General features: G+C 42.0%; 2 protein-coding genes across 3 annotated transcripts in view; one reads left to right on the top strand and one right to left on the bottom strand.

Annotated features, from left to right (window-relative positions):
• The window catches only part of LOC146987004 (heme transporter hrg1-A-like), a 349,260-nt gene that overhangs the window by 266,173 nt on the left and 56,539 nt on the right, over positions 1-26,548 (bottom strand). The gene's annotated exons all lie outside the window — the stretch shown is intronic.
• The window catches only part of LOC146987006 (histone deacetylase 7-like), a 41,635-nt gene continuing 30,288 nt past the window's right edge, over positions 15,202-26,548 (top strand). For both annotated transcript variants that reach the window (XM_085775955.1, XM_085775956.1), the window contains exon 1: positions 15,202-15,583. In XM_085775955.1, the coding sequence (XP_085632081.1) occupies positions 15,565-15,583 (19 nt within the window). In that variant the 5' untranslated portion in view covers positions 15,202-15,564. The remainder of the gene's footprint in view (positions 15,584-26,548) is intronic.

The following is a 26,548-nucleotide window of genomic DNA, read 5'->3' as shown; positions in this document are numbered from 1 at the left end:
GAAAAAATGTTCATTATCCTCAGAGGAAAAGAGGCTGGAATGATTTTTTTTTATCCTTTTCCTCCTTAGCTGGACATTGTTCCAAACAGGAAACAAAAACATCTTGGCCCTTTTTCTTTTTTCTTTTTTTTTGTCTTAAATTATATTCTGTTGTTCCCGTGCCCTCTTTACTTTCCAGGCAAAAGGAAGAGGGCAGTGTGTGTGTGTATGTGTTTAAGGAAGTGTTCTCCTTGGAAAATAATGGCTGCAAAGTCGCATTAACAGCCAGACATTTCCTCCGTGTTTTCCCGTGCCCTACATTTATATTCTCAGCCCACACACACACACACACACACACACACACAGCATGCCACTGTGTTTATTCACTTTTTAGCCACTTCAGTCATGCGGTTTCTATAATGGCCCTGATTTCATTACGCACGGAGTTTAGGTGGAAAGTTGGAGGAAGTGCTGATTTATTTCTACAGTGTCCTCCACAATAAACACACATTTATCTTCAGCTGCAGTTTCGCTTCATAGGAGTTCATAAATCAATAAGTCGAAATCACTGATGATGAACTTCGCCCAAAATAAATATAACTCCTGACCTCCAAAACACACTCTGCTCACTCCTGTAGATGTTTGTCTGAGCTCTATTATCGCTTTCAGACTGGTCGTTTTAATCATTTGTTGTCTTGCTTACAGTAAGTGACTCAGTTTGTTTAATTTAATCTTTTATCTCTCACATTTTCTCACATTCATCTGAAGCACATTGCTCTAATGAGGATTTTTTTTTTTTTTGCCTGAAAGGAAATGCAAATCTTTTGGTTGGACTTCAAAGTCAATTTATTCGTTGTTTTGCAACCCAAGTCCTAAACCTGCATAGTTGCATACAAATGAAAGGTCACTGGTTTCATTCTCGAGAAGAACTGGGGAGAATCTGACAGTTGAAGTGAAATAAACTGCCAAAGCTGTTGCCCTTGAGCCAAGTGTTTAAAAAAAAAAAAGCCTATAAGCGACTGCACTGGAGCAGGCAGCAGCAGCAGCAGCAGCAGCAGGACTTTGCATGTGAGTATCTGTGGGAGGTAGAAAACAAAGAAAAGAGTAAACAATGATCGGAAATTAACTGGTCGGATTGAACCTTTATGGACTTAAGGTAACATCTAATATGAGTAAAAAAAAAAAAACAACTGCTACAGTGATGCATTCACAGATTTCAGTTGGAGATGGATTCACAGGATCAGCTTCTTTTCTCATCACTGGTCCCCTGCTGTTTGTTGTTTACTGTCACTACTACAACACTATAGGCTACACTGTCTGGGAACCATGAGCGAGTCTCGCACCTGTTTGATGTTGAAAGAAGCGAAAGAGAGAAAGTTTTTAGTGCATTTTGAGAAAGTGAGTGAGAAAGTTTCTTTTATAAATGAGTAAGAGTGTTTTGAGATTGCGTCATGATTCACATCGTTCACAAGTACACCACCACCTGTACCGTAAGTGTCTCTCTACCCCTGCAAGGTGTCTTACAGTAAATACCTGAATTCATTTAAATACATCTTAACCATTTGCTGTTGATTTTTCTGCTTTCTTTGTGCACATGAGGTCCTCTTTCTCCAGCATTTTATTCATATACAGCACCACATTTATAATTTAGACTTATATAAATAAAACTAACTGTGCCCAATCATTGTTTACATACAATATGTGCATCAATCAGTTTGAAGACTGAAAGCTCCTATGGTTGATGACTGGAAGTCTGCAGGCGAACAACATAACACCCTCAGTACGGTGGCCCTGAGGGCTCAAAACGCTGCAACTTCAGTAAACACATAGGCTACAACGACACAAATTCAGAAAACTACAAAAATACCTGGAAATATATGAGCATGCTACAGGAACAGACGTGTTTCTGGGCACACACACAAAGTGATAGATTGTGGGGCGTTGTGGGTTTCTTGATTTGAGAAGTTGTGAAGATCTGTTTGTGGTGTCTGAAGATAAGGTGAGTTTGCTTCGTTTATTATAACGTCAATTCAATACCACATGTTTCAGATATCATTGCAAATAAATTTGTAGCCTACTGTTACTTAGCATTAGTCTTTAGCTGGGTCTGTCCCCTTTTTTTTGTTTTCGGAAAAACTTCTGCTGTGTTGTAAGTTAAGCAGCCGATTTGTGTCTTTGCATGAGTTTTCTTAAATATGTACTGCAGAAGTATAGTTTTTTTTCCCATTAATGAGTCCCCCTACAGTTGTGGAGTGTAATTACCTTTTACAGCACTGTCCTACAAGTTGAGAGTTGTACCCCACTCATAGACCGTTGTACACACTCATTTGTTAACAAGCTTATGTGTAACAGAGGTCCGCGGGTATAGTCACAGTCACGAGGTACCAGTAAGGAGAAGTGACAGCGTGTGGCGGTTAGCGGTACTGAAGTTTAACTCACTCACCCATACTGTAAAAGACGTGCTAATCCACTTGCCAAGTGGTCACTGACCTCTTGGCGAAACGGTTAGCATCGTCGCCCGCTGTGCAGGAGACACGGGTTCCAAACCCGCTCAGGTCAGGTCACAGAACAACATCGGTCACATTGGTGCCGTGACCCGGATGTCCTGGGTGAAGTGAGTTCAGGGGGGTGAGTGTAACGGAGGTCATAGTCACGAGGTACCAGGAAGGAGAAGTGACAGTGTGTGGCGGTTAGCGGTACTGAAGTTAAACTCACTTAAAAAGATGTGCTAACCCACAGTGGTCACTGGCCTGCTACAAACAAGCTTAAAACATAGACTTATTTAATTTTTTTCGGAACAATTTCTCAAGTTGGGGCTTCAATACAAGAGGGACATTACAGACGAGCACTATGGAGGTATTTGGATGTTTTTTGGTGTGTCTTTTTGGACGAAGAAAAGTGAGCTCCGTTCGCAACCGTCATATGGACATGCAGTGCTGCACGGAGCCCCGCTGTAACTCAGAGAAGGCACGGAGAACTCTGAAACTTCTCCCAACCCTTAGTCGACATGAGGGTGAGTCAATAATGAGTGAAATTTGAATTTTGGGTGACTATCCTTTTAATCGTCAAGTCCCAGGTGTGTAAATGTAGCCAATGTCATATTTGGCCCTTTGCGTTGCGTTGAACCCTATGTGGGGTTCGAACCCTGGTCTCCTGACGATGTTAACCGTTTTGCAGTCTGGTTAGCACGTCCTTTATGGGTGAGTGAGTGCACCTTCGTTACATAAAGACCTTCCGTCTTATCCTGTCTCTTCTCTGATTTCGCTCCAACAAGTAAAATCCAGTCCAAGTTTTAAACTTGTCTTGCTTGGTTCCTCCAACTACATCTTCTTTGGTCTCTTCTTCTTCCTTGGCCATGACGGATATACAGTACTGACAGTGAGCTATAGCTTCCTATAGCTAAACCAGTGGCATTGATGTTGGTGTGTGACGTGTTTTCGTCTCGTTGTGGCGAGAGGAAGCCCGGCAGTAAACAGAAGTTTCATGGGTACAATTCCAGGCCAACAGGGGGCGCTGCTTCAAAGTCAGGAGCCAGTCTCCCTGTTACAAGTCAATGAAACACCTAAATGATCTTAAAACAATCATTTTAGGGTGATGGATGCAGACGTGAGCTGCTCAGTGAACACAATGGAGGTGAATGGTTCGGCTACCCTGTCCCTCATCAAACTCATCAAATACACAATCCAACTCCAAAACGTTCTCGTGGACAAGTTGTGACCTGCACATTCATCACGTGTCTCGACCCCGCGGATCTCAAAACAACATGCACTGATAATGAAGGGTAAGGAAATGAAAGGTAATGAACCTACCCCTAAGACTATAGGGATTATGGCAATAGGCAAATTTTACCTATCCCTTTAAGTTGCAGTATGTTGACCTCTCAGGGCCACCATACATCAGCCTTCCCTTGACAGTACAAATCGATGTTTAACACGCTAAGCCACAGAGGAAAACATGCTAAATCACTTTATTTCTGCTGTTTTTCTCTTCTGCTGTTTGTTTGTCGTGGTCAGTTCATGTAAAGCTGAAGGTTGAAAACAGTCTGTGTAGTAACAAGATGAGCTGCTATGTTTTCAGAAAACAAACAAGGCCTCATAACACACATACAAACCAGATGGTAGGCTCAAGTCCTGTTTACACTACAGCAAATACTTTGTATAATGCAAAGGAGAAAAATAGCTTAGCAGTGAGAGTGAACCGCTATGGTGAAAAGTTGCACCATAAATCACATTAGTAGCAAAAACAGTGTATTGGTTTAAATATATAATTATTGTATTACATCTAAAAGTTTGAACACAGGGGAGATGGTTAGCCACACAACTAGCTACTTTGTGTTCATTACGTATATGTGTGTGTGCGTATGTAGGATCTTAAATGTCATTGTGTGGTGCTTGAGCAGAGTGTCTGTGGTTTCCTGAACATTCAACATCTCGGGCTACACTGCGATCTCACAAACACACACACACACACACAGACACACACACGTACCGAATATCAAGAGAGTATCACCGTGAGATAAACGACGTGTCAGATGAGCATGTGTGTGAATAAACCAAAGAAACACAGAGGGGAGGGTGGGTGGGAGGCGGGGATACCAGGTGAAGGTGGTGATGCTTGTATTCTTTAGTTGCATAGATGTGGTATAATGTCGATCTGTGTATGGATTGCGTAACACACACACACACACACACACACATATACTCTGTTCATTGTCAGCCGGTCAGATGTAGTGTATGGGTATAGGTGAGTGTGAAGTGACTGCATGTGTTTCACACCTCTGCAGCCGGGGGCATTTTCTTAGTAAAAGCCGCAGAGTTTCTGATCACAGCTGGAGGCAGCAGGGGCGGCGGGGAGGGGGGGTGGAGGGGGGACACCTGTCAACCTCCCCATCAGCCCTGTGGTCACCCTGCCCTACATACACAAACACAGAGACAGTGAGAGAACACCACGTCCGACACAGGAACATTAGCAGACAGTGGAGGAGAATACAGTCTGTAAAAAGACAAGAAAAAAAAAAGTTATTGTAGATTTTTGTGTAAAGAAAAAATGTGCATGCATCTGCAAAATGCTGCAAAATAGCCTCAAAATATGTTGTTTTTAGACATTTAGAGGGAAAAACTGGATTTTTAAAAGCCGATATTATAGTTCAGAGCAGGCGTGGCATTGTGATACAGTGGTTAGTGTTGTCACTTGACAAGGAGAAGACTCTGACTGGCGTCCATCTGAAGTTTGCATGTTGTCCTTGTACCTGCCCGTAAGTGTGAATGTGTGAGTGTGTGTACTGTGTGCATGTTGTTGTTGGTCTCCCTATATGTCGACTCGGCCTTGTGATAGACCGGTGGTGACTTGTCCAGGGTGAAGCCGGCCCTCGCCCTGAGTCAGCTGGCATTGGCTCCAACCCCTCGTGACCCTGCACAGATGAGCTGTTTAGACCATAGATGGAGGGACAGATAGTCTGGAGCAGGAAAAAGCAGATTAATCGGGCAATAACCCATGAAAAAATAAAAAACACATTAGGAGTCAACAGTCCAGTCGGTCTGGTCAGAGTCAGCCAAGTAGGAGGCAGTTTATTTCGTATTTAGGGAAGCAGACGTGAAAGGGATAGTTCAACATTTTGGCAAATTGACCCATTGCCATAATCGCTATAGTCATAGCAGTAGGTTTGTTACCTTTAATTGTTGGTGCAAGCTATTTTTAGAACGGCGGAGCAGAGCCGTGAGCTGCTCAGAGCTACGCTACGGAGGCTCATGGGATTTCTTGGTTTCTCTCATCAAACTCATCAAATACACAATCCAACAACTCCAACACTGGTGACTGGTGAACAAGTTGTGACCTGCACATTCACCACGCTATGAGATAATAACAGAACGTTACGAGACAGAGCCGTTTTAGAGGTAAATACAGAGACTGCTTGCTGAAAAACTGTCTCTGAAGGCAACGCACATCAGCAGTTTTGCATGAATTTGCCTCTAAAACGGGTCTGTCTGGTAACGTTCTGTTATTATCTCATAGCGTGGTGAATGTGCAGGTCACAACTTGTCCACCAGAGCGTTGTGGAGTTGTTGGATTGTGTATTTGATGAGTTTGACGAGGGAAACCAAGAAATCCCGTTAGGCTCCGTAGCGTAGCTCTGAGCAGCTCACTGCTCTGCTCCGCCGTTCTAAAAATAGCTTGCACCGACAATTAAAGGTAACAAACCTACTGCTATAACTATAGCGATTATGGCAATGGGCCAATTTCCCTTTAAGATTAGCCCATTTAAAGATATTGTGTGTTTTTCTTGAAACAATTTGAAACTGTTGCCACTTTGGGTTTCACTAAGCCTTATAACAATCTTTTGGATGTTATTTATTGAATATTTTTCTCATCTTTTGTGGTGTAATGCTAAGCCCTGCTAGCACATTGATACCAGCCGTCACTGGTCCTTATGATCCATTCATTTTGTTCCCAGAGAGAGTAACTTTTATTTCAGTTTTCACTACAATCTTATTTTTACATCAAAGAGCGAGAGAAGAAGGAGAAAATGTTTTCTGTTGTTACTGACACACAGAGACTCAGAGGCTCTGAGCCAAGACCCAGTGGTGACGGGTGACACGGTTACAGAGTTCGACAACCCGAGTATTAAGGTAACAAGACAGACGAGAGACAGTACAGGTGGCCGGTGTGTGTGTGTGTGTGTGTGTGTGTGTGTGTGTGTGTGTGTGTGTGTGTGTGTGTGTGTGTGTGTGTGTGTGTGCACTGTGGTGGTGACGGGGGTGGTGGTGGTGGAGGGGGTTACATTTCCGCCAGCGCACAGGTGCATAGTGACATGTAGCCCCTGCACAACTTTGATCCTATACACACACACGTATACCAACAAACACGCCTCTGATGTTGCGATAAGTGTCGTCTCTAACCACGGCGACGGTGGTATTTTCACTAGAGATATAAGGAGGAGGGGATTTCACAAGAAGTAAAAACTTCTCCTGAAAAGAGAGAGCACATGTGATCCAGGTGTGTGTCGACGGCAGGTGTATAAAAAAACAAACAAAAGAACTCTGCAGCACAAAGTAAAGACAGGCTACAAAAAACAAATGAAAAATCTCTGAAATACTTTTTTGCACAACTGTTTTGTGTGTGTTTGCATGTGTCTGTGTGTGTGCAATGCATCCATGATTGTTCATGTTCACATCTACATGTGGTTTTTCTCTTGTGTTCTGTGCATATATGTGTGTGTTTGTGTGCGTGTGTCTTTTTTGTGCTATTTTCTCTTCCCACACTGTGCGTATGCTGAACAAAAATGTGGCCGCCCGTCTTCTAAAAAACCTGGGAGTGGCACATTAAACCACATGCAGATGCTTTCTAGTATAAAAATACAGAAACATAACGTACAGATGTTTATCTTGGCCTGGTCCCCCTTCCCCACCCCCCCCCAAGAACAGGAGGTTAACAGCTCATTAAAGAGCTCAAGTGCAAAGTTGTGTGGAGCAAATCAACACAACCCAATGTCAAGTACATTTTCCGCATGTAATTTATGTGCATACAGAATTAAATCATATGAACCCTATGTCCCGTCCATATATTTAGGTAGAAATGCTAATATTAAGCAGACATTTGTTCCCAAAAACATATTTAAGCATCATAAACATCTATAGTTTTATTTTATGACCATATATCTTAATATATCCAGAAGATGTTAACATTATTGTGATAAAAGCGACATCTCTCTGGATACAAGAACATGTATATGTCATATGTCACAGTCTAGTTTTAACATGTGACGATGTAATGCAGGACAAAAACTTAATAGCCGGGGTGACTTCATGTTGTTTCCACTACCTCCCACCTCCTCCCACACACACACACACACACACACACTAACACACGAGGGGATCTGCACTTTGTCATCCTTGCACTGGTCTTATTCATTCAGCCGTTCGAGTTCCCAAGGTTGATTCATTACAGAGAGAAACCACTTAATCGGAGGCACATCCACCCAACAGCGGATCGGATCATCGGTTCTGCAACAGCTGAGCAAAACATCTGCCGAACTCACCCCCTCCACCCACCCACCCCCTCCTCCCCCCTCCCACCCCCTCCTTCCCTCCCAGTCTCCCGGCCAGAGGACGGTCGGACGCTCTGGGGTTGATTTAGACCAACATTTGACATAAACCGATAAATTTGTTGATTCCTCTTCCAGAAGAGTCCACCCTCTTCACATAACTGCTGTGACTCTCGGAGAGTTTACCCCCCCCCCCACCTCTCCTCCTCCCGCCCCAATTTTTTTTTTTCATCATCTCCCCTGTTCTGTGAATCAACTGCCCCCACCACCCACACCCCCCACACCCCCTCTATACAGCTGTTCCCTTGCCTCATGTTGCACATTCTTTCATTCTTTAGGGCTCTGGATGTCAGGGACCCATTACTCTCCCCTACTGCTGTGTATGTGTGTGTGTGTGTGTGTGTGTGTGTGTGTGTGTGTGTGTGTGTCTGTGCATGTGTGTGTATGTGTACTTGTACAGCTATACAAGTGAGGACCAATTTGAGTTTTAAACCATCAGAGTGAGGACGTTTTGGGAAAGTGAGGACATTTTGGCCGGTTCTCACTTTCTCAGACCCCTTCCAATGGCTGTTTGAGGGTTAAGCCTTTATAATAACTACAGTAGGTCATTATAATCAGGTTTATAGGGACAACGAGGAGTTTCTCCATCGGCAGAACGAAAAATTCCGCGACAATAAAAAAGTCTCACATTAATGTGGATGAATCTACGCTACCCACACTTGTTAATGGGCCCATTTTCGATAAATATATCATTTTGTCTCTATCGTTATTTTGTTATTATTAGTGGTGGCGGAAATGCTGGTCGAACTGACCAGCGTTTCCTTACTTTCGGTTTTGTGGCGACTGGCGAGTCATGAGAATAACGCCACCGAATCGCCGTTTATGGTCGGAACTACGATGGTATCTGATCGTCTTCGAACCTCTGACTTTAATTCTTGATGAATGAAAACATGAGTCTGTCTTGCGTCGGTCAAAGAATTTCACGGTGCACGCGGAGGCTCATACATGTAGTGTGAAAACGCTTCACTTTTCCAAAACTCCTCGTTGTCCCTTTAAGTTAGGTTTAAGTGTAGGCTAATGGTTAGGTTTAGGCATTTGTTTTGGATGGTTAAGGTTAGGGTAAGGGGCTATAGGGAATACATTATGTCAATGAGTGTCCTCACAAAGATAGCTTTACAAACATGTGTGTGTGTGTGTGTGTGTGAGAGAGAGAGAGGCAATGTAACAATATGAGAGGGATATGAAGCCTGAAAGACAGAGTACAGCTGCATGGAGTAGAGCCCCCCCCTCCCATACACACACACACACACACACACACTCCCCCAGCTGTTTGTCTCTCACCAATTACTGCGGCCCCTACTCGTCCTGGCCCCGGCCCCCTCCTCCCTCCCTCCCTCCCCTCCCTCCCCGGGGGGCCCATAAGCACCTTCCTATTCCAGCTATTTTTAGTTTGAGAAACAAAGAGTGATGGTGTGTGTATGTGGGGGGGGGGGGTGTAGTGGTGGCAGCGGTGGCGGTGGGGGGGCGTCACGGCCTAATCATGGCGTCCACCGGGCCCCCACGCACCCTCCCACTCCTCAAATTCCCCTCCTCTTCCCTCCTCCTCCCCGTCGATTTTGGCCACGGGCTCAGGTAATATACTTGGGAATGCTAAACAAAGGGAAAAAGTGCACAACACAAAAACAGGCATCGACCCGACAAACAACAAAGCAATTAGCCAGTGTTTGGTCTGGCTGGAACAAACCGTGACCTTTCAGGAAACTCCCCCTTCCTGTGAGAGACGGGGCCGGCTCGCCGCTCGCCGCTCGCCGCTCGGGCTCGACCGAAGGCTGAGAAGCAGCACAACAACCAGCTTTCTTATAAGTGTGTAAGTGTGACACAGTTGTTGGGTGAGTTTCTTCAGGAGGGCATCACGGCCTACGAGACAGCAGCGGCGGCAGCGGCGGCGGCAGATTTTAAAGATTGTGTTTGTTGTTTTGGTTTTCAACCTCATTACTTAATCTGGTTGTAAACAAGCCCCATGGAAAACCAAAACCAATAATGAATTGATCTGGTATTTTACTTGTTTACTCTCAGCAACAGGCGTCCACATTGTGGTCCAGAAACTTGGGACATGGGTTTGTAGTTTATCCCACACACTCTTTGCTGCTGGTGTAAAAAAAAAAAAAATCCACATCTGAAAACTGTTGCTGCCAAACACAGTTTATAGTTTATTCCTATAAACACCCAGCTGTTCTCAGAAATGATTAATCCTTTTGTTCTTCTTATATTCAGGACATGTTTTGTTTTGTTTTTTTTATCTCATGATAAGACTCTCACATTGCTGATTTTGTCCTTTTCATGAGATTTTTTGGCAAATTCTTAATTTATGTTAAGTCAAGATGTCATATTTAAATGTTTTATATTGAATTACGTGAGATTTCTGTGTCTTTAAGTCTGAGGTTTTGCATTAACACTGTGAAAATATCAAAACCAGTCCACTGAGTAATGCCAGACTTCCTTGTAACTTTGTGATGTCACAAAAAAAAGCAGACACCAAGCCCCGCCCACCTGGACCAACTATTTGGTTTCTCTGAGTGTTTTTGCTTGTTTCTTATTGGATCGCTCAGAAAACCAATCAGCCAGTCAGAAAAGAGCAGGCTGTGATCCTCTCTTCTAATTGGCCAGCACCAACCTATTGTTATAAAAGTGTCTCAGAAAGGATTATGGACATGGAAAAAGACATTTAACAACTTCTCTTAAATGATAGGAGTCATTTTTTTAATATATGTATCGTATGTACAGTAAAACAAAATAAAAAGGACTGATAAGCTCCATCATTGAGACATGTCAAATTAAAATATACAGCACAAATGAGGTGAATGAACACATTTTTGGTGGAAAGGTTTTGAAACATTGTTAGCATAGCAGAAAAATTTCTGTCAAATTGCCAAGAGCGCCAGTGATAAAACAGATAAGTTGAAAAGGATAATGGGAAAAAAAGATGGTCATTCACATGCTGATAAGACATTTCCAGTATTTTCCTCTGCTCTGGCAGATAAAGCCCCCCGACCCACCCCCCCTTTTCCTACCGCTCCTCCTCACACACTGATCTTCAGGGTCTTTTTAAAGCCTTTGTGCACCTCATGTTTCCAGATGATGCAGATCCCATTGTGTTCCTCAAGGACTCCTAACCTGGTTCTTATCTGCACTGATGTCTATTTTTTGCTTGGTTTTTTATTTTTTCACCCCCCCTTTTTTTTTTTTTTCCTCTCGCTCCCTTTTCCAAGAGGAACAGTTTAGCTATTTGTGTCCTCGCCGGTGCCCGACTCCCATTGATTTACGCCAAGATTGCGAGGAATTTGTGTTCACAGGGCTTCGAAGACTGGGCTCATCTAATTCAAACAGTTTCTTTTATGTAAATCAAAACACACACGCTGTCATAGTTGCTAAGTGAAAATTCCTGGAAATCGCTACTAGGGAGGTTAGTTTAAAAATAACACTCACATATACACACACAGACTCACCAACACAGGCAAAAGCAATACTTTAAATTCATGAAATACTTTTTCTGTTGAGGCTGAACATGCATCAACTGTAGTTTGTCTTCTAAAATGTAATCAGAGCAAATGAGCTGCTTTTTATGCATGAATTCAAAGACTGCACATCACAGTCTTCTTTTTCTGCTTAAAAGTTTGTTTGAGGAGAAACTGAGACCAGGGGTAACTCCAGGGCTCACAACCCGTCTCACTTGCCTCGAGGACAGAGGGTCACGACCCCTAAACATGAGTTTCCTTTGGTCAGTATGTTTTCCCAAAGGATGAAGTTACATCTGAAGCAGAAAGCTAATCCATAGTTGCTAAGCGCAGTAGCGAGGAGGGAGCCGGACCACACAGCAGTCGAGGTCAGGGGGGTCAGCGACCTTTGTGTCTGCGTTTTTCTCCTCTCACAGAAAGAGACGACGGTGGAGCATGCACTCCCTAAACTCAGCAAAGGTGAATTTAACTCAACAGGACAAATGTGTGTCGACTTGGCTGCGGCACACGGTCGGGCTACTGGCTTGTTATGTCTCTCATTGTTGTTACGGGCATTGTTATGTCTGCTGGTTGGTCAGTGGAAAGATGTGCTGATTGGGAGAATTAAACAAACTAATCAGATTGATTAATTGCACATTTAAAGGATTTTTTTTACATGCACATAGCTGCATATTGAAACAAATAGAGTATGATTAAATGCATGATGAAATTATCAATCAAACTGTTTGCAGAAATTCTAAAGATCTTAATCTTATGGTGATCTTTTAAAGGTGTTCAGAAATGGCCGTTTGTCCTGTTTGTTGCACCGAGTTTCCACGAGTTGCCGCACAAGTTTACCCGAGTAAGGAAAACGAATTTGATTGGTCGTTATCGAGCGGGCGGGATATTCAATGCTTGGGGCGAGGCCGAGCTCGGTGTGTGTGTGCGTGTCTCAGACGTTTGATTGACGGATGACAGATCCAATATCAGTGGCTGATGAATCATGAGCAGCGTGACGCATAATTCGTGCGCCTGCATTATCCAATGTGAAAAAAAATACCACACTTTCATCTCGGATTTACTCAAAAACAGAATTTTGCACAAAGTTTGGGCTACATCGTCTGATAGATGAGTTATTACACTAATGTTAGGACCCACAGTGAGCTCAAATTCAATTTTCTTTTCTGTACAGCTTTGGTCAAACTGTCAAAAAACAAAACAAAAAAAAACACATAAACCTCACTCATGTTTTGGCATCAAGGTTGAAAATCCAATGTCCAGATTACTTTATAAAATCCTGTTGATCACATGTTCTGTCGGCACTGTGGTGATGCCTTTGAGCCAATCAACAGAAAACTGGTCTGTAACTTAAGGTTGTCCTGATTCTCCTCTGACCTCATCAACAAGACACTTCCCAGAGACCGAAATGAAACTTCTGGCCCGACGTATTCCCTGGTCCACATCTGGGCAGATTGCAGATGTTATCCTTGAGTACCGTCTGACAGCCGCAAGATTTTCTCTTGTGTGTCAGAAATTGGTCCAGATGTTGAAGAAGCGCATGACAATCATGAACAAGGACCAGATTTTGCGGCCTGGTAAACGAGCATAGCTATACGTCCTCACTGGAGGCTTTTTGTTCTTTGGACCGCGCTCTGATTAAACTATAATGTTAGTAATCCCATCAACAGATCAACAGTTTTAGAAACACTCAAACAAGCCACAAAGTCACTGAGGTCACAGTTATGACCTTTGATGTTGACATCAAGTGAACCTTCTTACGTTTACCTGCAGGGTTGCACAGCTGCTACACGATTGGCTGAGTGGGTAACTGCATGAATATATAGGTGTACAGTTGCTCCTAAAGTGTTTCTGACATTTCTTCATCTTAAAGATGTTTTTTTCTTATGTTTATGCAGATAACAATGCCATGCAGCGCTGCATGGCATTGTTATCTGTTTTCTTACTTCTTATCTTTTACTGATATAAATGCTGCTAGTACTTTGTCCTCTCTTATATTTATGCAGGTTGCTATCCGTCTTCTTATTGTTGTAACTGCTATGCTTCTTCATACTTATGCAGGTAGCTTCCTATTGTTATCTTTTTGTATGGTATGTCTGTCCATCTTTAATGTGAGGACTACGGATGGAAATTAGCTTTGAGCTAAATCCGGCACTTTTACATGACGTGATGTGCGCGTCACAAATTGTCCATTAATGTGCACTGTCCTTGTCAAATAAACAATAAATTAAATGAATGAAATGAAAGTTTTCTGTCATAGACAAAACAAAATAATTGATTTATTGAAATAATGATCCTAAACTTAGATAAATTCATAATAAGAGTTATGTGCAGCCCTTCTACTGAGACTCGTTTTAAAATGTTGTCGGATTATCAAATTAATCATTGCAGAATATTGCAGTTCATTGTAACTGTAATTGTTGTCACCGTTGGACTGGATCAGTCCGTTTTGAATCATTTTAGATGCACTCGATTTCTTGTAATGTTGCATGAAAGCCCTCTGCTCTCTGTCATGTAGTTTTATATGAATGAATCTCCTCGCCGAGCTCAGCGGTGGCAAAACTATGAGAAAAACCACACGCAGTAACACGTCTTTTCCGCTCTGTTTCCGGGGAACGTTTACCAGAATTACTGTACATAAAAAAAAAGAAAAAAAGAAATTGATGTCATGCGTTTATAACCTGCATTTCCTTTCCTGGCTTCTCACATTTACATGCAAGCCAGGAATGACTATGGCAGTTTATCAAGAATCTTTTTTGCCGAGATAAGATCACATTGAAATAAACTTAGTGTAATTAGTTAAGAGCACACAACACTGTCGAGCTGTTCTCCCCCTAAATCACCAACATCCTGGCTGTTTTCTCCCTTGTTAATATCACTCAGGCTGAAACGTAATTGCAGTGGTGAGATATGTCGCCTCGTGTAAGTAATCACACTGAATGCTCCATTTGTGTTTACACAGGAGTACGAGGAGCTCGACTGGGTCAGGGTTTGAAAAAAAAAAAAAAGGAGCTACCACTGCTGCATACTATAGTTATCTGCCTTTGATAAGCACCATGAGTAAACTGGGGTAAAAACAGGATTTTATATCTAATGCACGTGATGCATGTTTGCTGTATGTTTGCACCTCCTCCAATTATATACGTTTATGTAACTGGATGCTTATGTTTGGGCTGTATGGATTATCATAGCTGCTTGTGACATAAAACCTCATAAATAAAGTGTAAACTGTTATGTAAATTGGATATAATGTGGTAAATAGCTAGAATAATCTTAAAAAAGAAACACTAAATAGTCATAAGTATGTTTTTAAAAGCCATTTGTATCTAGTACACATTTCATTTGTATCCACAGTGATATTTAACAAGTAAAGTTTGACAGTGCTGTAACATAATGTGTCTTTTAAGACTTGAATACTTGATGCTTGATTCTTATTTTTGGGCCCCGTGTACTTTGTGCATCCTAAAGCAACACTTCCTGCTATTGTCTGTCAGACACAAGCAGCAACACAATCTGTCGCCCTCTCCTTCTCTACAACACACACACACACACACACACATACACGCATGCATGCAGACGCACACACACATCCCTCCCTCCCTTCCCTCCCCGGAGGTTCTGGTGCAGGGGCAGCACTGACAAAAAAAAAAAAGTTACAGTGGGATGATAGGGCAGAGCAACTGTGTCTTGTCTGAAAAAGAGAGAGAGAGCGAGACACAGAGAGAGAGAGAGAGAGAGAGAGAGAGAGAGAGAGAGAGAGAGAGAGAGAGAGAGAGTGAGCTCACATGAGAGGAAGTGCAACACAGTAAAAGTCAGGGGGAGCCCGTTGTGTCAAGCAGTTGACTGTGACTTTCTCTGTCAGTGCACAGCCGGGCTCCAGCGTTGCAGCACCACTCCCCTGTCAAAGCAAAAAAAAAGGATCTATCTTCTTCCCCCCCGAGCCTCCTCTCCGTGGGCCGGTCCGACTGACTGCTGCTGCCTCGTCTGTGATTGAGTGGACTGCTGTGGGAGCACAGTGGGACCTCTCACTGGATGTCAGCACCCAGAGCTGGTAAGGAGATATAACATGTTTTGCTATTTGCATTCATATGTAGTAATGTAGTGTGTAACAGCTGCATGAAAAGAATGAAAAAAAAAAGTGATATTAGTAGTTGTATATCACTGGTGGGAGTGTATGTCATTCTTTTATTTAATGTCGTCGTCTTCCAGCTGCAGATGTTCACACAGTTTTGCTTAGATTTTAAAGATTCTCGGTCCAGTTGTTGTTTGGTTTTATCTGAGTCTTGTGCTCGCTATGTGCTCTCACTATACCGGCAGTCAGATAGTCCAGCTTTTGGTTTGGCTTCAGCTGTGAGAGGCTTAAGGTTTGTTCTGGACTCTGAGTAACAACAGCTACACTTTGTTATCAGTGCAAATGCTGCAAAATCGTGCAGACATACAAATGTGCAGGAATGTTTAGAGGAAAACTGTGGTCAGCAACAACTTTTTTTTTTTTTTTGGTTTTTATTTGTTTGGTTTTGGAAGTATTGTTTCTCAGGACAGGGAAGGGGAGAAAATTGGAAACAGACCCACCCACCCTGGAGAGCTAGTCTGTCCACGAGAAAATAGAGGGCAAGGAATGAGGAGACACACACACACATACACACACACATACACATACACAACAACAGTCCTTCACTGCAACGCTGAAGGAGGAGACGAGCACAGAGAGACAGAGATGAGAAAGGGAAAGTGTTCATCGAAAGGACAAGAGAGACAGTTTGGTCAGAAACAATCAAGCTGCTGTGCTGTCACAACACACAACAACATGCAAAAACAGAGTCTTAACAGTACTTGAGTTGTCAAATCTTGTGCATTCATGCATGTGTTTTATAAAATCTCCAACCAGCCTCACACATCACATCACATCTCCACTTCCACAAGCTTAAAAATGCATCATCAGAGAGAGATGGTTAAAAAAAAAAAAAGGTTAGCAGAGTCCATTGTACAGCAGGTTTAGCTTTTCACCTCCTCCTTCCTTGTTTTTGTGCACCGTACATAAATCTTGCTGCATAAGATGAAATGCTGGCCTCAGCCTTTGGTTGCTCTCTTGCCCAAAACAGTAAACTTTCGCTCTATTTTTACTCTCCCATGCTGCTCCATTTTTAGAGACTTGTCTACGTGGTTTGTCGGGGCAATAAATCAGACTTTTTACTGCTCGGTGTCCTCTCAGAAAAAATAATGGGGGTATAATTATGACATCCAAGGTTTCATTTAGTTGTCCTTATCTGTGCTGTGATGAACACAAGTGTGTGTTTTAGGGAGTTTAGCACTGATAAAAAAAATATTTTAAAAAACGTAGCTGGCAAAGAGCTTAAAGAATACAAGACGCCACCCTGTCCAAACTCTCAGGAATTCTTCAGCACAACTTCTACATTACCTGAAAAACAAACTGAAATGTTTCTCAATTCAACATGTTAAATTAGTCTGATCTCAAAATCAGGGGGAAAAAAGTGAGAATATTAACCAAATGCAGCTTTTGTCTTGTGGTGTGTTTGTCAGAACTAGAGCACAACTAGAGATCTTTTGTCTTTTGATAGAAAATAGTGAAAGTTTTGATGTTTAATCACTGTTGAGCTAGTATCCAACCATTTTAAGCAAAACAATACAGGTTCCAGTATGTAAAATGTAAAGAATTTCTGGTTTTCTCAAATATATCTTTGAATAAGTGGAATATATAAAGTGTCATCTTGTGGACAGAGTGGTTGGAACCACCAGGAATATTAAACAACTTGATTATAACAATCATTATTAGTTATGTATCAGTCATATTTAGTTTGATCATATGGGACAACAAAGAAATGTCATAGACAATGCAGCCAATCAGTCTGGGTAGTCAACATCTATAACTGAGTCGTCAAACTTTTGAGTTTGTTTGGTTTGTAAAGGTCAAAGGGCAGAAGGGTTAAGAGGCCACAGGAGGCTGGAAGTGGCCCTCAGGGGACCGAACTCTCCCTCGTCTCTGATGAGATGGAGTCAGCCGCAGCACAGAGTGTCTAAATCGAGCCGTGTGGGTGTCGAATGAGGGAACAGAGGGAAAATAAAGTCATGTGTTTCAATTTCAAATCTGCAGCACTCGTCTTGTGTAGGCGACATATTCCAACCCTCTCTAAAAAAGAAAAAAAAAATGTCAAGGTCCTCCATGAAGAATTGAGAAAAGCTCCATCAACAATGATTCGCTGAGAGGCGTTTCCTTCTCTACTAAGTGTCAGTCCAATCAAAACTTAAATGCATCTTTGTTTTCAATTATCAAAATGACTTTTGGAGTTGCACTGGTCCGTTACATTTTCCAAGTTGCTGAAGGACAGACAGTGCAGTGACTTGGCTGAAGTTAGAGAGTGAAGCCAAAAAGTGTCGGTGATTCAAAACAGATCACCTCTCATCAAGTCCACTGAGACTCCTTCATGACGGCAGGAGGTCAAGCGAGCGTTGTGGATGGATGATGAAGATGAGTGTTTGATACTAAAGAGTGTCTTCCACCTGAGCAGGCTGTTGTTTGTGTTTAGAAACCATTAAATCAATAGACAGCAGTCATTTCCCTGAGTACCACCCCCTTGTGGAAAAGTATCTTTACTGCAAGAATCTGCAGCAACTTTATTTGAATGATAATGTAGCCTACTGTCATGGGGCAGTTTAATTGTAAAGGGGAAATACTGCCAATGGGATTTTGTCACAGAGGAAGCTGTTTAAGTAGATACTGTCAGAAAATACTGTCTGCAGATGGAAACCACTGTCCACAGGAAATATGATGATGTGTTTTTGGTAAAAAAGTTTTCACCTTTTTTCACACATTAAAATCCAGGCCATAAAATGAGTTTGAGTGCGGAAGTTATATCAGATATGCACTGCTTTTCCCATTATGTTTACCTCTTGGACATTCAACCCTATCAAAGCGTCTACTTTGTTTATAGTCTAGTGAAAAGCAGGCATCATAAGACTTTTACCAAAAGGGCGTTAAGTTCACATCTTCCTCTGTGAAATCAACTACCTCACAGGTTTGTTCGGTTTGACATGTATAGTCGTTTTCAAAGACACGTCGCAAACCTTCTCAAAGAGGTACACACTGTTCTGAACTCTGTTTTGACATTTTTCCACACGTGTGCACACAGGAGTGTGAAGGCGTCGTAAAGCAACACTTTCCAGCATCACAGTCAGTTTCCAGAGAAACTAGGCGAGTGTTAAGTGCTATCTCTCCCCTCTCTGTGGGCTGACTTTGCTTTGCTGTTGGGAATGGAAAGGCTTTAGAGGCTACCCACCGCTGCGAGCAGCCTCCAGCGACTCCTCGGTTCAAAGTCACCACACAGCTGCTATAGCTACAGCTACTATACTTGAGCACGTACATTGGCCTTTATCATAAAGATTTTGTGAGAAATGAAAGAAGTCTGCCTCTCTGCAGCTACTTCTTTTTTTTAATTTGAGTTTTGACTTGTGGTTTTAAATGAGTGAATGAATGAAGGAGTTGTGATTTAAAGCCCTGTTAAGACGTTACTTAGCAAAGCCGTAAACACAACATTATTGTATTAACATTTTCTTTGTTATTGACTTATCTTTGTTTGTCTGCTAAGTGGGTTTATCATTGCTTTTTTAACAAAAAACAATTAGAAGCAATAGACATAGATGGAGAAAGAGCAGCTGAGGAGCTGAACTGATTCTTCTCTCCGAGTTCATCACATGATCCATTTCACAGATCACAGTATTTTGATCCGTTTCGGTAAGAAAATTTTGATTAGTGCAGCTGATTCGATTAGTTCACTTCTACTATTCCCACTACTAATTATGCTTCCACTGTGTACACCACAGCTCTGTTGGTCCCAGAGACGGTCCTGGTGCATCTGTTGTGTTTCTCTTCCCTTCTTTTCTTGCTGAAGAGATTTGTGAATGGAAAAAAGGGATCCAGAATTATAATCACATTTGTAATTCTCTGCAATATATCTTTATTTGACTTGGCAAGAAACACAAATAAGAACAAAGAAAGAGTAAGAGAGATAGAGATAGAGTTGCCTGTGTTGTGTGTATCCGAGTTTGGTTCTGTGTGATCGTCACTGCATATCTGTGTGTGGGTGTGTGCGTGTCTGTGTGTACGTACGGTAGGATGACCCCCTAGATAGCACAAAAACAAATTCTTTGTTTGTCGACCCCCAGCCTCCACACCCCACCCCCCCGCTACCAGGAAATCTGTCTGACTGATAACTACACACGGTCTTGCAGTTCACAATACTGTAGCAATGTCTGTGATATTACACATTACACATTATCCACATCAAACTGTCAATACCAGAGAGAACAATCACACATGCAGCTACAAAAGCCGCTCCCGGGGCCGTTTTTGTTTTCGTGTGTGAGTGTGTGCAGCTCTGGAGGCACGCCACTGTTGGCTTTTGCCTGATTGTGCATCTTAATTATTCCTGTCCCGGGCCTTTTCCACTCTCTAATCACTTTCTCACTCCTCCTATCTTTCCTTGGCTCCCTACTTTTCTTTCATTCTTCTTGGCAATCTGCCCTGCAAGTGCTGCTCCCTCCATCACCGTATTGCCTGACTGCATTCCTCTCATTCCTACTGGCTTCCTGTGACTGGAAGAGGAGTGAGCCCTACTGGCCACAAAACTCCACCTTGGAGTCCTACCCATGTATGCCATATGTGTCTTTTCAGTTCTCCACTGTTCTGGCTTCTTTTTTTATTTAAGTGTTTGAAAAAATCAGATCTCTAGAGACTGTGACGTGTCTCTCACTCATACACTCACGCAAACAGGTTGTCGGACAGACACACCTACAGTACGTACACACAAATCACATGCTACACAGCGGCAGCACTGCCCTTTCAGTGTGACATCAGAGCCAGTGTAGCAATGGTGTGAGGGGGAGAGATAAGAAGGGAGAGCTCTATTGACACCGGATGATGACGTGCTTGAGGGAAACACAAACATCCATCTGGTCTTCATCAGTCCAGCTAATAAACTGGCCAATAGCGTCATTGTATTACACAGTGTTTTCAATTTCATGGAAATTTAGTATCTGACATGTTTTATATGACGTGGTTTACGGGGATAATGACATGGGGGATATTGACTCATGAAATTACTTGCAGAGCCCACACCAAATCAGTAAATAAACAAAAAAAATGTGATATATGATGCCAGAAACGTAAACAGTTGATAAAATGAGCTAAATATAGGGAATTATAACTAAGGAAGAAACCACCACCACCAGGCTCTCGCCACATCTGCAAATAGAGGAAGGTCTGTCCCGAGCATGTGCTGTTTCAAAATTGGAAGAGCTGCTATGAAATTCAATTTGCTTGTACGTATCTCAAATTATTCAGAGCACAGTCAGCCCCGTGACTGGGGGATGGACTGTCAAGCTGTGGCCAAGAGCACAGAGGAAAAGACAAACTGTTGTTGAAATTAGACTGAGTGTTATTGATGGTTATTTTTTTAACTCTAAGTTTTTTTTCTTTAAAAAAGAAATCCCCTTAGGTTCCTCATTTAACTGAACAACAGAAAACATTGACTCATAGGAGCAGGACCAGTCGGGGTCACATGAAATAAAAGTCTGGTTCAGCTCAAAATCTTTGAGTTCTTGTTTTGATCAGATTGCTTTATCTTGATTGACCCAATGATGAGGACTTCTATGTTAGCAAAGAGTGGATTTAACCTGAGGCAGGATAAAGAGACAGTGAAAGTTCAAGCACAGTTAGAGCAGACAGCACTGTACAAATATTCTCAGTTGGTGTAGCCTATGCTTGGATTTACATGTGTACAGGACAAGACGAGACTAGACTAGACCAGTCCACAGGCTTCACACTGGCACAAAACAAGCTACATGTTCGCTTGGCAGTGTTAAACATCTAATACACTGGACTTACCCTACAAATCACTATTCTCCATAAACTCAAAGGAGTATTTATGACCTCGTATGCAAATGTATCACTTGTCCTCATGCTTTGAACTGTCACTAAACACATGAAATATCAAATATACAGAAAATAAAACTCAAAAGATTACTTCTGCGTTAATCTTAGAAGCATCTCCCAATAAATTAGAATGACACACTACAGTGACAACACTAAATCCTGCTTATTCCTGCCTCAAGGTTGTTAACCTTTACACTTCTGCCTAAACCTAAACATTCATCTTAACCTTAACCTAACCTTTTCCCAACGTTTGATTGTAAATACTTGTTAAATGAACAGTATTTAATTTCACCCACTAGGGTGTTAATCAAAACAATTTGTTACGTATTTTACTTGACGATGAAATAGCAGCATGAAACAAAAAGATCTCTAGATTTGGAAATCATTTATTTAAAAAGAAGGAGGAAAAACACCTGCACACTGTCTACACTTGCAACATAATTACATTTATTAAACAACGTTTCGGTCTTGGACGTTCCTCAGGTAGCTAGATGTAGGCAGAGAGCAAATAAAACAAATCTAAAGTGGAGGCAAAGAAAAGGTGTATACACAAGGCAAAGACAGGTGTGGGCACAACAACCCACACCTGAATCCCATTAGTGATAAACAGCCTGTTCATCACTGATAAATTAAATAAATTAGTAAAAGTATTTAAAGGTACAGTGTGTAATATTTGTCAATGTTTATTGGCAAAATATGAATATACTACCAATGAAGTGTAGGCCTATAATCACTATAAAATAAAATCTGTTTGGTTTTCATAGCCTTATAATTCTTCTTTTAATAGCCTACCTACCCTTAAGGGTCTTGCTTAGAGAGTGTTGCATCTTGCGCCGCCATGTTTGTACGGAATGGAAAATCCAACCAGAGAGCGCGTTTCAAGAGTTATAGGGTATAGATAAATAATAGAGTCGGACTGCTAGATGTCAATGTTTTCCCCTCATTTTACACAGTGGACCTTTAAAAATTTGAGATAATGCACAAACACAACTTAAAAGGACAACATTACCCCACCTTTTTTTAATTTAGCCTACATTTTTTGGGGGGTCATTTTGATGTGTTCAAGTTTCATATTATTACTTTACATTTTGTGTCCACAAAAGTTGTTCTGGGTCCAAGCCAGTGTGTGAGCATGACCCATGTTGTTTAATTGTGTTCAAAAACATAGGCTACAAACAAGCAAAACAGTGCAAAAAAAAAATAAAAAAATGTTAGCATGTGTGTGGATGGGGGATGTCCTTTTTGTCCCCAGGTCCCCATATAGCCTAACCGTGGTAAAAACCAAAAGGTCCCCACAACCGCAGTAATACCTGGAACAAACACACACACACACACACACACACACACACACACACACACACTCAGAGCATCCTCCCTCCTCTGTACCCGGCGGAGTGCAGCAGATGGAGCCCTCACACTAGCAGCACACACACACATACACACACACGGATGAAAGTGAGACTCCCAGCAGATTTATCAGCAGTTTCACCACCACTCGGTGAGGAGGAGAGCCGCCTTCAGACGAAAAGAGACGGGCTTTTTTTCTGTGTGTGTGTGTCAGAAAACTAAACTATTACCGTAACTTACCGTCCGTGGAGCTCCGGGGTTGCCTAGCTACTGTATGTATGGAACTGTGTGACAGCGGCGCGTGCTGACCGTTGGAGCCGAAGCGGTCGTGTTGTTAACTGAAAAGAGAAGGAGAAGGAGGAGGAGGAGGTTCAGGTTGGCACCATGAGAGGAACAGCAGGCGGCTGGACCAAGTTTTTCAGTTTTTCATCCGACCGACCGACCTGTCTTTTGTCTGACTCGCTGATTGTTTGTTGTTTCTTCAAAACTGACCGTCCGTCTGTCGAATGAAGCCGAAAACCCGTCGCTTTTGACCCTCTCATTCATCTCCCCCCAAAAAACAAAACAAAGGTAGGCGATTTTATTTAGCTAACTTAACGTTTAACTGTTTAAGTTACGTCCGCTGTTTACGTTCACTGTTTAAAACGTAACTTAAGTTAGCAAACACTTTGACAACATCTTGACTCAGAAGTTGTGTCTTGACTGCTGCCCTTTTTCATGAATTCATGTTGTAAATGCTTAAAACTTTATTTTGGTGCATTTAATGTGAGCTAAAATGTCACCTGTCTGCCATGATGAACGCTGCTACAACTAAATCTTACGTTGTGAAGCTGAGCAGGTGGAAAGTAAAGTCTGACATTGTCAATGTTGTTTTTCATTCAGAAAAATAAATAGCCTAACGTTACCTATATTAATTTACAAATCAGAGTAAAGAGTATGTTGTGAGGTCCAGTGTCAGATGCTCAGGTGTGAATGGTAAATACCTAATTACCTGTCTGAACTAATTGACTGTGTAACTCAAGGTGCCCAGGTAGGCTAATTATACTAATCTGACAGGGGTGAGGACTATTTTAAGGTGATTAAATAGGGCCGAATAATAGTGTAATTATAGCATTAAGGCCTCATTGTGAGAGCAAAGTGTAGAGTTTCCTGCTAAATGTATTTCTGCCCATAACGTCATTGAAAAGTTTGACTCATTCACTGCTAGGCAACAAATGCTTGGTTGTGTGATAGCCCGTGGGGTGGGCAGCTGTGTTTGAGTGTGTGTGTGTATGTGTGTGTGTGTTGTATTATGACAGAAGTTGTAAAAATTGTTAGATCCCACCCGAGCCCCCTTAGAAAATGAAAACACACACATTATATGCACAACTTGCGCACACACACAAACACACACACATGCAGCAGCCATGCGTGGAATAATGTTCTCATGTGTCCAGGTTCCCTCGCTGGACAGGATGAGGTCATAGCCTCGGTGCTGTTGTGGGGATACAGTTACATTAGTTTCATGTGGGCCGTGCCAAAGGAATCGACACCACCTACACTCCTCTGCCCCCTTTCTCTCGCCGTTTACATCGCTCCTTCGCTGCTTCATCATGTTTTCCCCTCATCATCATCTCAGATAACCAGCAGCAGCAGAGATCATTATTGCTTTGAATAGGTAAATGTCGACCCGCTGTGCATGCATGACTGTCTGTACAGGATGGAAATACTGAATCCAGCAGCTGTGTGTGTGTGTGTTTACAAAAGAGTATCAGTGTATTAGGGCTTTGATCATAACAACCAACCAACTTCATGTTACACGATCAGTGTCGTCTTACCTGAACTGTTCTGATCACAAAGGCCCCTTTGCTGCACGAGTTGTGACAGCCCGTGGGTTCGGCTTTGTCACAGTCATCAACAATGATCGCGGGCCTCACATGGCTTCAGATGAAACCTAGCCACCGTCATCATGCAGAGCAAACAAATTCTTTTTGTTTGTTTTTGTTTTTCCACATTCTTAAACATAAGACATATCAGTTTCTTCGTCCTACAGCTGGCATCAGCGAGTTGTGCTCCGCCTCTGACCTTATTGGTTGTAAGGTAATTGGTGCAACAGTTTGCAATTCATTTAATTTGTATCAGAGATAAATGTGCTGGGATTGCGGTTGCCAGCCTCCAGGGGGTTTTTGTTGTTGTTTTTTTCACATGCCCTCGAGGTTGCTGAGTTTAATTTTGCATACAGCAATGCATATCAACCTCATAGAAATTCTGTGATTTAAAACATACAGATGATTGTGTTAACTTTTATTTTGAAATAATGAAAGCCTATCAGCATTGGATCCTGCTTTTTTTTAAAAAAATTATTAGTCTAATAGTTTGTAAATATAAGTGCAATAAGAATTCACTAAATCTTTTATTTCTTAAATAAGCCATTCATCATTTTGTATATCAACTTTCAAATAGGGCAGACCCATCAATTATAACTCAAAAGAGCCCAAGGTGATTTTCAATTATACTGACTTTGAAAAATTAGTTAAATATCAGTTGATTTTAATTCTAGATTGATTGTATATGGATTGATTGATTGATTGATTGATTAATTAATTGTGAAAAATGTGGAAAAATACCACAACCTTCAACTTTGTTGGTGTTGTCACTGATAAATTGCGCAAAATCCAAAGAAGACCAAGAGTCATAGTTAGGAAGATGTGCTTGAGTTGAGTTGAGTTGATTATTAAAAAAGCTTCTCAGTTGATTTTCCGTTGAACATCTAAGCAATTGATCAATTTATGTTTTCAGCTGTAGATGGGAAATCCATTCACAGTGTCTTTTTAAGTTCAGGAGATTGTTTTGTTTTCACTTTGCAAACCTCATGGATGACTAAGATGAGCAGTAAGGGACCTTCCGCAACCGGTGAATCAATCACTTATCGTTCCCTGTGTTGAGAAATAATGACGGAGCATGTGTTGTATTAACTTCTTTTTGTGACACTTCTGTTGACCTCAAATTGGCCCTTTATGTAAATAAGAACCACAACCAAGATACTAGGGGACATATTTAGAGATCGGTCTTCACCAGGTATCCATTTTGGGTGGCAGTCTGGTTGTGAGAGTGAATATCAACCTTTTCCCAAGGAAGATAACCTTTAAAAGTCCCCAGTGTTTTCCCAGTGTCAGCCACAGCAGTGCACTGACAATAGGGACAGTGTTCTGGACCAGCCAGCGCTCCAGATCACATTTCCTGTTCCTGATTTAAGATCAACTCAGCTGACTACTGATACACTTTACTCCTCAAAAACGCAGCAACAGGACCATTACTCTGCTGCTCGTGTATCATGTGAGCGTAAGTGTGTGCGTGCGTGTGTGTGTGTGTGTAAGAGAGAGAGGACAGAAAGATGGAGAGTATTAGGGAAATCAAGAAAGTTCAAACAAAGACAGTAACTTTTTTATCAAAACCAGCAGTAAAAGCAGACTAGAGCCACAAGACAGTAACCTTATTCTTACTGACTGCAGGGTGTATTTGAAACAAAGAAGCTCCTCTGTGTACATAGCCTTCTAACCTAGTGTGCAATAACAGACTGATACACACAATATACAGACACACATGGACGACTTATAGTAGGAAGTGGGCATGAGAACCTGTTCTCTCAGTCAAATCACTCCTGTGCCAGCCGTTGGGTTTTACATGTAAAAAAAATAAATACACGGTCAAATGTTTTTCTTTCTGTGGGCGTGTGAGGGC

Source organism: Trachurus japonicus, chromosome 5 (assembly GCF_045865225.1).
Source record: "Trachurus japonicus isolate A0001 chromosome 5, Traja_1.0".
NCBI lineage: Eukaryota > Metazoa > Chordata > Actinopteri > Carangiformes > Carangidae > Trachurus > Trachurus japonicus.
This window is presented reverse-complemented; position numbering and strand designations above follow the sequence as displayed.